Source organism: Mirounga angustirostris, unplaced genomic scaffold, assembly GCF_029215605.1.
Source record: "Mirounga angustirostris isolate CCGP_5_RB_7025 unplaced genomic scaffold, mMirAng1.0.hap1 SCAF_8, whole genome shotgun sequence".
Lineage (NCBI taxonomy): Eukaryota > Metazoa > Chordata > Mammalia > Carnivora > Phocidae > Mirounga > Mirounga angustirostris.
Window position 1 is genome coordinate 129,361,326 of NW_026991716.1, and position 15,746 is coordinate 129,377,071.

Consider the following 15,746-nt stretch of genomic DNA (forward strand, 5'->3'; position numbering starts at 1 on the left):
TGCAGATCTCCCCAATTAGAATGTAAATCCTATTGCGTACAGAAGGTATCATTGATTTTTTTTTAAAATCTCCTTTATAATACATTCATAACTGTGTGTTGGTTGTTTCTTTAAAAGGAGCCCTGATATCTTCTTTTTAACGGATATTGGTAGTCCTATTTCCCAGCCAGAGCTTATGGAAGCACCACATGTAGATGCAATTCATCTAGGTCAGCTTTAGAGAGACTTACCAGGCTCTTGCTGAGGATAGACTGGTTTTGTTCTTTTAACTAGAATATTAGGAGACTGCAGAGATAAGATAGAAAACTAGTAGAGTCCCAAACGGACAATTTTATTTCTGATATTAAAGAACACTGAGGTGCTTCCTTAGGGCAGTAGGCAGTGCGTCAGTCACATAAAGAACACTTTTTTTGAGTGTGGTTTCATTTACGTCACAGAATCCCAGAAAACAGGTAATGTACAAGTGTATTTCGGAGTGGTAGTAGAGGCTGAGTGTTACATTTGACAAAATCTGACAAGAACTGGAATTTGAAAACCACTGCTCATGCAGTAGCGTAGAGGTCTTGACATTGCTTTGTTTCCTTTCTTAAAAGTTTATTGGACTAAATGATGACTGGATTCTGTCAGTCTCAGTTCTGATTAGGAGGCAGCAAGTTGGATGTGCCGGGCAATGTTCCCTGTCAGCTTCCCGAACTCATTGTCTTGCAGGGCTGGTAGCGATAAAGCTGGTGTCCAGTCTAACGGTGGAATTTGTGGGGATTAATTAGCTGAAAATGCACACTTTTGTTGGGAAAATAACACATTCTCCATTAGATACTGTGGTAATTTTAGCAGATTGCATTGTTTGCAGGAGCAAAGCATTCCCACGCTCCGCCGCCCCCCCCTCCCCGTTATGGTGTTCTTCCACTCTGAGTATGTGCTTTAGAGTTGAGAACAAACCAGGGTCCCAAAGTCTCTGCTAACCAAACACTGATGTACTTGTCACAAAGCCAGAGGCTCGAGTACTCGGGTCAGAGAGGGCCTTTGCCCTCCCGTTCTATTAAGATTATTCAGGCTCCACCATACGGAGCTCCGACTCGAACTGACCTAAATATTAGACAACTGGGTTGGGTGAGGAATAACGGAGGAAGCCCACCGTCTAACAATCTGGACAGCTATAGGAGCAGACCCGCGGCTCGCAGCAGCTGACTCAGCTGCGACTACGGAGCTACCGGCAGCGGCGTAACCGGATCGGGCAGACGCGGGGGCACAGATCGGTCCCGCCGTCGTGCCACCGCGCTCGGTGACCCAAGGCCGCAGCCAGGCACGCGACCGACCACGCCGGGGCCCACCCCGCCTGGCCGCAGGGCGAACTCAGCAAGTTGGCGGTGCGCAGCCCGAGTCCTCAGAGAGGGGGCACGCGCCGGCGGCGCTGACTCAGCCCGGGCTCCCAGCCCGTCCGCAGCAGCCGCAGCTGCCACAGGCGCAGGCGGTGGGGCACGCGGCCACCCCTGCCGGCGGCCCCACCCCGCCGCACCCGAGGCCGCGCAGCGTCACAGAGCGCATGCGTGCCGCGGGGTATGCCGGGAGCGCGCAGTGGCGGCACCGGCGGCGACAGCAGTCACAGCGGAGACTACAGCGGGGACGCGAGCGGGGCGGTGACCGTGTGGGAGGTGGTCTCACTCTTGGGGAAGCTGCTGGGCACCGTCGCCGCGCTGAAGGTGGTTCTGTACCTGCTCCGGGTGTGCTTAGCGATGGCCTGGAAATCCGGCGGCGCCAGCCACTCGGAGCTAATCCACAATCTCCGCAGTAAGTGCCACCCCCGCCCAATGTGGGGCAACTGGGCCAGGCTAGGCCTGGACTGGGTCTCCCTGGGCCGTCCGGAACGCTCTGTCTACGCCTCGGCCCCGTGCCGGCTGGAGGGTACGGTGCAGTGTTGCACCAGCAGTATCGAGCGGCTTGCGCTTGCTATCGCCTCCCCCGGGGACCTGTCACTCATCGGCGACGTGGACTGGAAGGGTAGAGAAAGAGCCACGGGTCGCTCTTGGTGAGGCAGGGGCAGGCGTCTCCCCACGGGCCTGGGGGAGGGGTTGCGGCACAGGTGGTGGGGCTGTCACTCGAGTCCGCTGCCTGCTCGTTCGGGTCTGGCGGGCGAGGGGCGTGCCCTCAGGGTGGGGAGATGTTGGCGGGGCCTAGAGGCTGGGCTGGATCTGAGGGGACCCCACCTTTGACCCCCGCGTCGTCTCGCTTTCCTTCTCCTTAATAATCGGCCTCACTGCAAGCATTCTCTCCGTCCTATACAGCCTCCCCCGCCCTCCGTTTTTTCCTCTGGAGGGAGATGCCACCGTCTGATACAGGCGAGGGGAGGGAGGGAAAGATGAGAGTATTGTCATTGCGGATGCTGGGAGAAATTTCTGGGGCGGCTGGCCAGTGGAAATCTTCGTGGGGGGCGGAGGAAGAAATAATCAGAGGATGCTGTTCCTGAGAGACTTGTGTTTCAGGAGCTTTTAGAGGTCTTGGGATTCAACAAATGATTGTGTGTGTGGAATGTTCTAACTTTTTTTCAAGGCAGTTTCTTTATATCATTTTCTTTAGTTATTGTATTCCTTCCTTTTATGATAATTTTAGGGTGGGGTGAGTGCTGTTACTTTCTTTTGTTAAATGGAGATAACAGTGTTGCTGTCGGGTCGGGAGACCAGAAGGACCGCAGTCCGTAATACCTTCACTCTAGTCAGAATTTATAGCATTGTTTGCCACCAGCTTTGCAAATAATCGTATCCTGCCACGTGGTGTTTTTAATTGTCATATGTTATTTAGCTTTTCTTGTATTTGTCATGTTTCCTAATTCGATTTGTAACTTCCTTGAGGGCTAGGACTTTTTTTTTTTTAATCTTTGAATTCTCTCAAACTTAATTCTCATTCCTTTTTTCATGAATGCAATTAAATATACATTATATGCTTGGATCTGTGCCAGAAATACCAAGATGAGTGAGAGAAATGGCACATGGTTAGTACGTAATATTAGTCATTTGACTTTTTTTTAATTACAGTATTTAAAAATTTTGTAATTGTATCCTTTGCATTTAGTAATGAAGAATGTTTAGATTTCAAAATTCTGTCAAGCATTGCCAATGTTCATTTATGGAAGGGTATTTGAGTGGAAGTGGACATTTATATGCTGAGGCAGTATTTTTAAGTCTGATTTAGGTTCCCGTGGATTACACATAAGCTCAATATGTTGTAAATATTTTAATAACATTTCTTAAAATGATCCAGTGCCTGCTCTCTTAGTGTACATATCCAAAACATTCTATGCACAAATTGTGACTAAGTAATTTTCCGCTGGTAAGTTATCACAGTAGACACTGGCCTGTGGCAGAAATTTGTAATCAGGCTCTTAATGACTCTCCTTTTTGGGTCAAACTGGTAGTAAGTCAAGACTAGCTCTTTCCCCAGTGGTTTTATAACCATTTTATTGCAGGGTTATTATTCCTAGCTGAAATTTCTAAGGATGTTTTTCTGTCAGAAAATTTAATAACAAATGTTTAACATACATGGATGTCAATATTGCAAATATTTAGTCTTTACTGTATCTGTGATTTGAGTACTCAAATTGTTTAGCCTCTTGTAACACTTGTGCAATGTTAGTTTCAACTTCGTGCGGAATTCTAGCTAATAGATTTCATTTTTACTTATTAGTTTATTATAAAAGTAGTATTTTCTTGTGAGAATTTCAATTGGCACAAAATTTGAAAATTTCTCTCTTTTCCTAGTTATTCCACTGTTGTATGTTCCTGAAGGCTTCTAGTTGAATCTTTAGAAAAAGATTAAAGCTTGATTATGTTATTGAATCACTCTATTGTATACCTCAAACTAATATAACACTATACTGTTAACTATACTGAAATTAAAATGAAGAACTTAAAAAAATGTGCTATGTTGATGTTGAAGTGAAAAAGGATCTGCAAATTGGAAGAGGAAGCAAATTACAGTTGTATATTTTTATTTATTTATTTATTTTTAAAGATTTATTTATTCATTTGAGACACAGAGATACGGAGAGAGAGAGAGAGCATGAGCAGGGGGGAGACAGAGGGAGAGGGAGAAGCAGGCTCCCCGCCGAGCAGAAAGCCCGATGCGGGGCTCGATCCCAGGACCCTGGAATCACGACCCGAGCCGAAGGCAGACGCCCAACCATCTGAGCCACCCAGGCGCCCCTACAGTTGTATATTTTTAAAAGAAATGAAGTTCACGATTGCTTTAGTTTTAATATTATTATAATTTTATTGAAAATATCTACTGAGTTTTCCTTTTATAAGATGTCATAATAGAAATATGGTATATGATTTCATAGTTGATATATCATTTATGGAATATTGTAAAATGTAATGGTATGTCTCAGTATTTCATAGCTTATGATGACAAGCACTTTTTTTTTAAGATTTTATTGATTTATTTGAGAGAGAGAACACTTGTGTGAGCGAGAGAGAGAGAGAGAGAGAGAGGAGGAGCAGAGGGAGAAGGAGGAGCAGACTCACCCATTGAGCCGGGAACCTGACATGGGACTCAATCCTAGGACCCTGGGATCATGACCTGAGCTGAAGGCAGATGCTTAACGGACTAAGCCACCCAGGTGCCCCAACAACCACTCTTAAGTAACTTAGAACAGTGGTCTAAAACTTGAGCATGATTCAGAATCTCCTGGATCCCCTGGAGAGCTAGTTAAAACAGATTGCTGTGGCTCAAGAACTTGCATTTTTTTTTTTTTTAAAGATTTTATTTATTTATTTGACAGAGAGAGAGAGGGCACAAGCAGGGGGAGTGGCAGGCAGAGGCAGAGGGAGAAGCAGGCTCCCCTCAGAGCAGGGGGAGCCTGATGTGGGACTCAATCCCAGGACCCCGGGCTCACGACCTGAGCCGAAGGCAGTCACTTAACCAACTGGGCCACCCAGGCACCCCTGTATTTTTTTTTAATAAATAAATTTATTTATTCTTTTTAAGTAGGCTCCACGCCCAATGTGGGGTTTGAACTTAAAACCCTGAGATCAAGAGTCACATGCTCCACAGACTGAACTAGCCAGCTATCCCCAGGAGTTTGTATCTTTAACAAGTTCCTAAGTAATGCTGCAAGTGGTCTGGCCACCACTTTGAGAATCACTGATACAGAGAATTGAAAATTATGAGGTTAAACTCTACCAGTGTTTCAGCTGAATCAGTTTTATGCTTTAGAATAAAGTTTTAAGAAAAAAATATAACAGTCCTGTCCAATAGAGCTCTCTGTAATGTCTGTGTATCTGTCCTCAATATGGTAGCCACTAGCTACATGTGGCATTCAGCATTTGAAATGTGCTTAACACAACTGAGGAACTGGATTTTCATTTATTTAACTTAAACAGCCACATGTGGCTAATGGCTACCATATTGGACAATGCAGGTCTATAGAAATGAAGAATATAGTTATTTTATAATTACAGGCTGATGATGTGCTCTTAAAACAAATTAACTTAAAACAACTATGAGCCTGCTTAATCCAGGAAATGTGACAATTTAAGTAAAGTTTATATTAGAATTTATTTTCTACTTTTATTGGAGTAATATCAAGCCATGGTAAAAGTTAGGAAAAGATAGGGGCAGGAGTAGATGAGGTTGAGAAAGGTGGTCTCCTAGAGCAGGGGTGTCTAAACCTGAGCATTTGTGGAAGGTTAACTCTTAACTGAGAGACTCCAAATGCTATACTGGCCACTTAAAACATTTTTTTTTTTTTTTTACCTATTTTTATTTGTTAGAAAAAATTCAATCCAGTGCTCTGATAATATCTGTTATTTTTTACTTTGCATTCTTGATTGTGTCATTTTGCATATACTATAATGTTTACAGGATTTGTCAGTTAACTGATATTTAACTATCTTCTATATACCAAACTGAACAAAACAAATACTCTCTTTTATAGATTACTTCTAATGGGAGCAGACAAGTATAATACCTAGTATGTCACATGATAAGTCACAAAGTAGGGAAGGAGATTTGGGAGTGTGGGGTACTAGGTTTGCAGTTGTGGGAGGGAAGGCCTCACTAAGGTGTCACTTGAGCAAAGAGTTGGTGGATGGGAAGAAATTCTAACTATGCAGATAGAGCCGGGGGACAGGCATTCCAAGCAGAAAAAATTGTATGTGCTAGACTTGGGGTGTGGGAGAAAGATTGGAGTCAAGGATATGAAAGCAAGGTTTTGGGCCTGGGCATTTAGAATGATTTGGTATTTTCTGAGTTGGAAACAATAAGTGAGTGAGCAGCAGGGACTTTTGGGTGGTGGGGAGGAGGTGTGCAAGGAGGTGTGGAGAGCACGAGTTTATTTTTGGGGATGTTGTATTTGAGATGCTTAGGAGACATTTCGGTGGAGACCTTGATTAGGCATTTGAATAAGGATTATAATAATTTGTAGTTTTTGTATTCTTACTTATTTCTGCAAATAAATTGGAATTATTTTCTTATGCTATTTAGAGTGTCAGTTCTTAGCTACTAGTAGCGTGACTAGTGGAAAAGAGACCATTCCATTAGTTTTATTATGTGTGTTCATGGACCAAATATAACCAGCTAAGAAAATCCTAAGGGATTGTTTTCAGAAATTGGGACCTCATTTAGAATCCAGTCCTCCTCATTTTGACTAGTTTCAAGTCAGTCTTATGGGTACATACTAATAGGTAAACTTACAATACATTGAGTAAGATCTAATTTATATGATGGGGGGGCTTTAATATCAGTATGTCTACTTAAATTTAAATCGATTAAAGTTAAATGAAATTTAAAATTCAGTTTCTCAGTCACACTAACCATATTTTAAGAGCTCAGTAGCCACATGAGGCTAGATCTGTTAGTGCAGACATAGAACATTTCCATCATCCTAAGGTCTATTGGACAGCACTAGATCTAGATGGATTGTATTACATTCTATTTCATGTGATCTTAAGTCCATTGTGCTGTTCCACATATTTTTATTAGTATTACATTTAGTTTTAGCCAACATGCTTTAAGAGTAGCAGTGAAAACACAGAAGATTATCAGGCAAGGGTGATCAAGATGACCAGAGAGAGTCAGCATTTTATATGGTAATTTGATGGGATTGAGGTGGTTTGATTAGCAATGAGAAAGCTTAAGAGAGCAATAGTGTTGAAATATTTTAGGAAATGTCATGTAGTAGAGGGTCAAACCAGTACAAATGGAAGGCAGATCTTGGCTCATTATAAGGAAGTATTCACAAAGCTATCCTAACAATCAAAGAGTTGGCTTTGAAAAATAATGTTTTCTGTCACTGAATATGTTGAAGCAAAGAACGGTTGACCATTTTTCTGTAAGGGATATCATAGAAGAGATCTGTCATCAGCTTTAACTGTATATAAACTCCTAAGGACTCTTCCAAATCCAAGATTCTTGATTTCAGTTATATCGTGGATTCTGTAAAATCACCTGAAGGGTGTGTGTGTGTGTGTGTGTGTGTGTGTGTGTGTGTGTAGGAGAGAGAGCCACAGAAGTTAACATGCAGGGTGTGTGTGTGTGTGTGTGTGTGTGTGTGTGTGTGTAGGAGAGAGAGAGCCACAGAAGTTAACATTTGGTTACCTATATTTTAGAATCCTGTATAACATTGTAGTTTGTCAAATGTGAGGAGTCCAGGGAATATCCTCCTTTAAGAAAGTGTCAAAAAGAAAAAGAAAAAAGGGGCGCCTGGGTGGCTCAGTCATTAAGCGTCTGCTTCTGCTCAGGTCATGATCCCAGGGTCCTGGGATCACCCCGCATTGGGCTCCCCGCTGAGCGGGAAGCCTGCTTCTCCCTCTCCCACTCCCCCTGCTTGTGTTCTCTCTTTCGCTGTCTCTCTCTGTCAAATAAATTAATAAAATCTTAAAAAAAAAAGAAAAGAAATAGTGTCAAAACAAATAGTTAACTTCATGTATCTATTAGGAGTGATAGCAGTCCAGGGCGATATGTGTTTTTTCTTTCTTAATTATCTGACACAGAGTGCTACATTAGTTTCAAGTGTACAACATAGTGATTCAACAACTCTAGGAAGAAAAATGTATTTTTAAATAATCTCTGGTACTTAGATGATATGCTTTATCATAATTTGCCATCATGTGAAATTCTTCTTTGATTATAGTATGAATTTAAAACTAATTTCTCAGACTTTCTATACTGAAAGTGTCTCAAGCTCTGTTTACCTCTTATGCCTAATCATTCTAGATAGGAAGTAAAGGTGACCAGTTTGTTCATTTCTTACTGTTTTTCCTGGCATGTTGATAGTTGAGAAGGAATATAGAGTAGATGGTTAGCAACTGTTCAAGTCAAATAAAGTAATATGTAATGTAATACTTATTTTATTGAGATGTAACTTTTTTTTTAAGATTTTATTTATTTGAGAGAGAGAGAGAGAGCGAGCACGAGAGCAGGATGAGGGGCAAAGGGAGAGGGAGAAGCAGGCTCCCTGCCGAGCAAGGAGCCTGATGGGAGACTCAATCCCAGGACCCCAGGATCATGACCTGCGCCAAAGGCAGACGCTTAACCGACTGAGCCACCCCGGCGGGCCCTGAGATGCAACTTTGTAGCAAGATTAGAGAAACTTGTTTGAAGTCCATGGCAGCTTACTTTTCCCCCGATGTTCAGTGCTTCATATCAACACAGGCTTTCTTCCTTTCCGTTTCTGCCAGGGTTGCTTCCATTCTTCTGTTCTCCTGGATCAAAAATCTTGGAGTAGTCATTGATTCTTTCAGACTGTTACCACATTAACTCAGCAGTTCTTAATGGATACCTTTCCTAGTCATTGCTTCCACTGTTACTGTATTCTCCCAGCCTGGGTCCTTCGTCCATACTCGGAGTGATAGACCTCCAGGTGTCTGATGGGTTGTCACACTCTCAGTTTCCCTCCCCTCAGCTCTGTTCTACCCATTATGCTAGTTTTCCTAAGATACTGCTTTCTGTTAAGTCACTTGCTTGCCCAGGCTTCCCATTGCTTACTCTGTCAAGTGTAAACACCTCTTGCTCAGCTTTCAGGCCTCTTTAGGGTCTTCTACAACCTATTTCCACCCTCCAACTCCATTCCTGTTCTTCAGACTGATCTTGTTTTCCTCATACACTGTGTGCATTAGGGTTCCTGTTCATCTGCTATAACAAAGACCACAATAACAATGGCTGAAACAAAATCAAAGTTCTGTCTCCTGTAACAACCCAAGCATAAACAGTTCAGAGCTAATATGGTGGTTCTAAAGTGTTGAGGACCTGCGTTCATCTCTCTTGTGCTTCCTAAAGTCTTTCCCTTATCTAAAAGTTTGAAGATAATTTACCTGCATCATTTCCGTATTCCGGCCAGTGGGGAGAAGAATGGCAAAAGAGAAAAAAACCCATTCCTTTTTAAGGGGATGATCTGGAAGTTGCATACATAATTTCTGTGTATGTTCTGTTGACAAGAACTGAATTTTAAGACTACACATAACTACAGAGAGGCTAGATAATGCACCCAGTTAAAATTCTACCACTGGGAAGGAAAACGAGTCCCCTGCCACATCTTACATCTTGCTAATCGGAGAGGTGTGTGTGTGTGTGTGTATTGTTTATATATTTATATAAATACATACTATCTGATAACAAGGTTAGGAGAATTAAGATTAATTTTTATTTTTTTAAAAGATTTTAAAATTTATTTCTTTTCTTTTTTCTTTTTTAAAGATTTTATTTATTTATTTGAAAGAGAGAATGAGAGAGAGAGAGCATGAGAGGGGGGAGGGTCAGAGGGAGAAGCAGACTCCCTGCTGAGCAGGGAGCCCGATGTGGGACTCGATCCCAGGACTGCAGGATCATGACCTGAGCCACAGGCAGTCGCTTAACCAACTGAGCCACCCAGGCGCCTTCTATTTATTTATTTTCTAAATAGGCTCCACACCCAGCGTGGAGCCCATTGTGGGGCTTGAACTCACAACCCTGAGATCAAGACCTGAATGGAGATCAAGAGTCAGATGCTTTAACCAACTGAGCCACCCAGGTGCCCCAAGATTAATTTTTAGTCAAGTAATACATGTACATGGTTAAAAGATAAAATCCTACACAAGGGCATTTATTGAAAAATAACAATTGCTTGCTTGGCTCCATTCCTTCCCACCCCTAGACTCATTGCCTAGAGGGAACCACATTTAACTACATTTTTTTGTTTTTTCTGGTGATTATCTTCATGTCTTTAAATCATGTGGTTAAACTGTCATTTCTTGTTTTATCAACTTCAGACATTTATCTGTTGACCTCCTGCCAAGATGGACAAGTATTTAACTCTACAAACCCACCTCTCCCTCATATAGTTATATCATAATTTTTTGCTTCCTTTTTTGTGGTTACCTTTCTAACATTAAGTAATATACTTTAACCTCAGTTTCTTGTTTCATAATTTATAAACTAACACTACCTCTGGTTAACCCTTCTACTTTGTAAGAAAGGATACTAGGGAGTTCTCCATCTCATTTCCCAACTTATTAGCGGCTCTTTTACATTGTCAAAGTTGATAATTTGTGTTCTGAGCAGTAAATAAATTTTCTGCATTTTGTTGATTTTTAAGTGTTGAAAATCAGTAGTCATCAATTGTATGACTATGTCAACATTTGGCTGAGTTATGTAGTCTGCTGTGAGTTTATTCCCTACTTTCTGTTTCCAATATCACAGACCCCTCCACTATTGTAGAGGAATAGTCGGATATTTTTCCTTGTTTTCACATTTGATCAGTTGCTTGAAATCATGTCACATTTTAGTTTTCTTCATATCTAAATCATGACTCTTACAGCATTTTTGTTTTTTTCCTGGAATTTATCTGTACCCTTCCACCTCTGTACCCTTCCACCATCCATCAAGTTGAAAAAAGAAACAGACACCTTAACATGGCTCTAATCTTTTCAGGTTTTTTATTATTTGACTTATGGCTTGGATTCTATTGCATTCTCCTTTTTGAATCCTACTGACTTCTCTTTTGGATCAATTGCATATTTGGACCAACATTAGCCATTATTATAATTATTATTTTTAAAGATATTTATTTATTTGAGAGAGAGAGAATGATAGCGTGAGAGGGAGGAGGGTCAGAGGGAGAAGCAGACTCCCTGCCAAGCAGGGAGCCCGATGCGGGACTCAATCCAGGGACTCCAGGATCATGACCTGAGCTGAAGGCAGTGGCTTAACCAACTGAGCCACCCAGGCACCCGCCATTATTATAATTATTTAATTAAGGTCCTTGGTCTCTAGGGCACAGGAGGATTGGGTATGGGTGGTTCTAAAGCTGTTCACTATTTCAGAAAGCCTAATGGTAATTACACATTTACTCATAATTAGGCTATCCACAAAAAAGTGAAACATTAAATTATTTTGCTGTTTGATAAAAATTTTCAAGGCACTGGCAGTTGTATATGTCAAATTACCAAAAATGGCAAAATCACTTAATAACTTAGTAAATGTAGCTTAGTTTAGGCATCTTTCAAAATACAGAATTCAGGGCGAAAATAAAAAGAATCTTGTGAAAATTTTGGAAACCAACCAGTAATGGTCTAATAAACCTGGATTCTGAGCCTTGATGTGTTCAGCTTTTTAATAAATAATGACATGCTTTTTTTTTTTTTTTTAAGATTTTATTTATTTATTTGAGACAGAGAGAATGAGAGACAGAGAGCGTGAAAGGGAGGAGGGTCAGAGGGAGAAGCAGACTCCCCGCCGAGCAGGGAGCCCGATGGGAACCCGATGCGGGACTCGATCCCGGGACTCCAGGATCATGACCTGAGCCGAAGGCAGTCGCTTAACCAACTGAGCCACCCAGGCGCCCCTAATGACATGCTTTTAAAAACCATTTGGTGGGGGGTGCCTGGGTGGCTCAGTTGGTTAAGCATCTGCCTTCTGCTCAGGTCATGATCCCGGGGTCCTGGGATGGAGTCCTGTGTGGGGCTCCCTGCTCAGGGGAGAGCTTGATTCTCCCTCTCCCTCTGCCCCTTCCCCCCGTCGTGCTCTCTTGCTCACTCCCTCAAATAAATAAAATCTTAAAAAAACCCAACATTTAGGCGGTGCTTGGGTGACTCAGTCAGTTAAGTGTCTGGCTCTTGATTTCGACTCAGGTCATGATCTCAGGGTTGTGAGATGGAGCCCAACAATGCTGGGCCTGGAGCCTGCTTAAGATTCTCCCCATTGTGCTCATGTACACATGTACATACACACACGTGTTCTCTCTCTCTCTCTTGCTTAAAAAAAATTACAATTTGAAAAATTTGACAAATTTAGTTGTGTAACCCAGCACCCTAATGATATAGAACAAGGGTCAGCAAACTACACCCCATAAGCCAATCTGGGCTACTGTCTGTATCTATCTATTTATTTATTTAGATGTATTTATTTTATATGGAGCGAGTGTGTGCCTGAGCAGGCTGAGGGAGGAGCAGAGGGAGAGAGACTTCTGAAGCAGACTCCTGGCTGAGTGTGGAGCCCAAAGTGGGGCCCGATCCCAGGACACTGAGATCGTGACCTGAGCTGAAATCAAGAGTCACAGCTTAACTGACTGAGGCACCCGGGCACCCCTACTGTCTATTTTTAGATATAAAAATTTATCTTAATATAGCCTTTATTTGGTATTGTTTGTGGTTGTTCCCATACTACATTGACAGTTGAGTTCTTGCAACAGAGACTTTGGTCTGCAAAGCCTGAAATATTTACTATTTGGACTTTCATGTAAATTTGCTGATCTCTGATACAGAACATTTCTTTTACCCACAAAGTTTCCTGATGCCCCTTTGCAATTAATCTACTCCTTTTACCCCCACTCTAGCAATCACAGATGAGCCGTCTGCCACTATGGTTTTGACTTTTCTAGAATTTGATATAAATGGAATCATATAGTGTATAGTCTTGTCTGACTTCTTTCACTGAGATTAGTACTTTTGAGATTTATTCAAGTTGTTGAATGTATTAGTAGTTTGCTTTTTTTGTTGTTTTTTTGTCATTGTGGGGTTTTAATTTTTTTTTTTTTTTTTTTTTGAGTAAGCTCTATGCCCAATGAGAGGCTTGAACTCATGATCCCAAGATCAAGAGTTGCATGCTGTATGGACTAAGCCAGCAAGCTGCCTCAGTAGTTTGCTTCTTTTCAATTGCTGATTTGCATTTTCTTTTCTTTTTTTTTTAAAGATTTATTAATTTGAGAGAGAGTGTGTGCAAGGTGGGGGCCGGGCAGAGGGAGAGAGGGAATCTCAAGCTGACTCCGCATTGAGCACTGAGCCTGACCTGGGGCACGATCCCAGGACCCTGAGATCATGACCTGAGCCAAAACCGAGTCAGATGCTTAACCGACTGAGCCATCCAGGCATTTTCTTTTCTTGAATTTCTTGAAAATGTTGATTCATTCTTGCTTTGCTTTGAATTTTGCTTTTAGGAAATCTGATGGTTGCCTAACCTTTTTTTTTTTTTTTTTTTAACCCTTACTAGGTAATATGATTTTTTTGCCTTGAGGCTCTGAGGATTTTTTTCCATGCCTTTAAAGTCTGAGTTTTTGTTGTTGTTTGTTTTTGTTTTACAGGGAGTATGCTCCCAAGCCAGGCTTGGGTGCAGGGGCAGTGGAGGAGGGGCAGAAGGAGAAGGAGAGAGACTCTACACCTAGAACTGTGGGGCTCCATCTCACTACCCTGAGATCATGACCTGAGTTGAAATCAGGAGTTGTATGCTTAACCAACTGAGCTACCAGGTGCCCCTAAAGTCTGATAGTTTTATTAGTATATGTCGTGAGGTTGATTGTTCCTGGTAATACTTTTCCTTACTTTCTGCTGTTTGTTTCTGTTTAATCAGCTGAAATTTTTTTTAATTTTTAATTTTTTAAAGATTTTATTTATTTGAGAGAGAGAGAGCATGAGCAGGGGGAGGGGAGAGGGAGAGGGAGGAACAGACTCCCCACTGAGTACAGAGCCTGACATAGGGCTCAGTCCCAGGACCCTGAAATCATGACCTGAGCCAAAGTCAGATGCTTAGCCGACTGAGCCACCCAGGCACCCCTTTTCTGTTTTTGTTTTTTTTAAAGATTTTATTTATTTTAGAGAGTACGAGGAGGGATGGGAGGGAGAGGGAGGGGGAAGAATCTCAAGCAGACTCCTTGCTGAGCTTGGAGCTCAAGGCAGGGCTTGATCTCACTCATGACCCAGAGACCATAACCTGAGCCAAAACCAAGAGTTGGATGCTCAACCTGCTGAGCCATCCAAATGCCCCTTAGCTAAAATGTTTTGATTTGCATTTTGTTTTCTTTTTACAGTATCTTTGAATGGAGTTGGGTTTTTTTTCTTTTTCCTATTTTTGGACATTTTGTGGACACAGTTCCAGAGCACCTTTTTCAGTATAGTGACTTGCAGTTTCTTTAAAGGTTGGTGATGTGTTAGGAGTAGTGCTGGGGAAAAAGGGGAAGGAGTCGGCACATCTTGTTGCTTTTTGTTTCTGCAGGATCCTTAATTTTCTTTTCCTTTATTGCTGCACCAAAAGGCGCCATTCTTTCCCTGTTTTCTTTTGATTCTTCCCCAGAATCAGAGCTTCTCGATTGCCACTTCTAGTCCCATTGAATTTTTTGTAAAGATTTTTTACTTATTTATGAGAGAAAGAGAGAGATTGAGCAAGCAAGTGGAGGAGCAGTGGGAGAGGGACAAGCAGACTCCTCGCCAAGCGTGGAGCCCAACGCAGGGCTTGATTTCAGGACCCAAAGATCACGACCTGTCCTAAAACCAAGAGTCAGACGCTTAACTAACTGAGCCACCCAAGCACCTCCATTGAATCTTTTCTTTAAAATATATTTTTAATTTATTTTCCAATTTTTTTAAAGTAGGCTTCCCACCCAGCTTGGATCCCGGTGTGGGGCTTGAACTCACGACCCCGAGATCAATACCTGAGCTGAGATCAAGAGTCACTTAACCGACTGAGCCACCCAGGCACCCCCATTGAATCTTTTTTTTAAACAGCTTTACTGAAGTATACTTTCATTATATAATTCACCTATTTATTTATTTATTTTTAAAAGATTTTATTTATTTATTTGACAGAGAGAGACACAGCGAGAGAGGGAACACAAGCAGAGGGAGTGGGAGAGGGAGGAGCAAGCTTCCTGCTGAGCAGGGAGCCCAATGCAGGGCTCGATCCCAGGACCCTGGGATCATGACCTGAGCCAGAGGCAGACGCTTAACGACTGAGCCACCCAGGCTCCCCTAATTCACCCATTTAAATTGTGAAATTGTAATTATATTATCTTGTTTATTTCTAATTCTATATAATAATAATCCTAAGTGTACCATTGTATCTGGTATGTATTAGACAGTCAGTAAGCATATTGAGTGAGTTAATAAGGGCTTTACTGAATAATAACTGTGCATGGTACCATGAGGGTTATTTAAGTTTAACATATTTACTCAATCTCAAAGAATTTATAGTTTATAATCATTGACCTTGCTTTCCTTCTTGAAAAATTTCTTTTCAGTTGGGGTTTGTAACAGTTTATCTACTTGATTTTCATCTACCCTTGTGGCTGCTTTTTGTCATAATCTTTGAAGGTTCCACTTCCTTTGCACATCTCTTCAATGTTCGCTTTTATTTTTCTTCTTTGTGTATTCTTCCCTGGCTACTTGAGTTCACTTCCATTGTTTCAGTTACCGTCTATATTACCAGAAGTCTCTATCACTGTCCTAGATCTCTTTCCTGAGCTCCAGATCCACGTGTTCAGTGGACTGCTGCTTTTCTCCACTTGTATG

The 15,746-nt window shown here is 41.8% G+C and overlaps 1 protein-coding gene across 3 annotated transcripts in view; it reads left to right on the forward strand.

The window, feature by feature from the left end:
• The first annotated feature begins 1,543 nt into the window (after positions 1 to 1,543).
• The window catches only part of PCMT1 (protein-L-isoaspartate (D-aspartate) O-methyltransferase), a 43,770-nt gene continuing 29,567 nt past the window's right edge, over positions 1,544 to 15,746 (forward strand). For 2 of the 3 annotated variants that reach the window (XM_045865738.3, XM_045865737.2), the window contains exon 1: positions 1,545 to 1,788. In XM_045865738.3, the coding sequence (XP_045721694.1) occupies positions 1,560 to 1,788 (229 nt within the window). In that variant the 5' untranslated portion in view covers positions 1,545 to 1,559. Of the gene's footprint in view, positions 1,789 to 15,746 lie in introns of all 3 variants that reach the window. The other variant, XM_064598216.1, reaches the window with a different exon arrangement.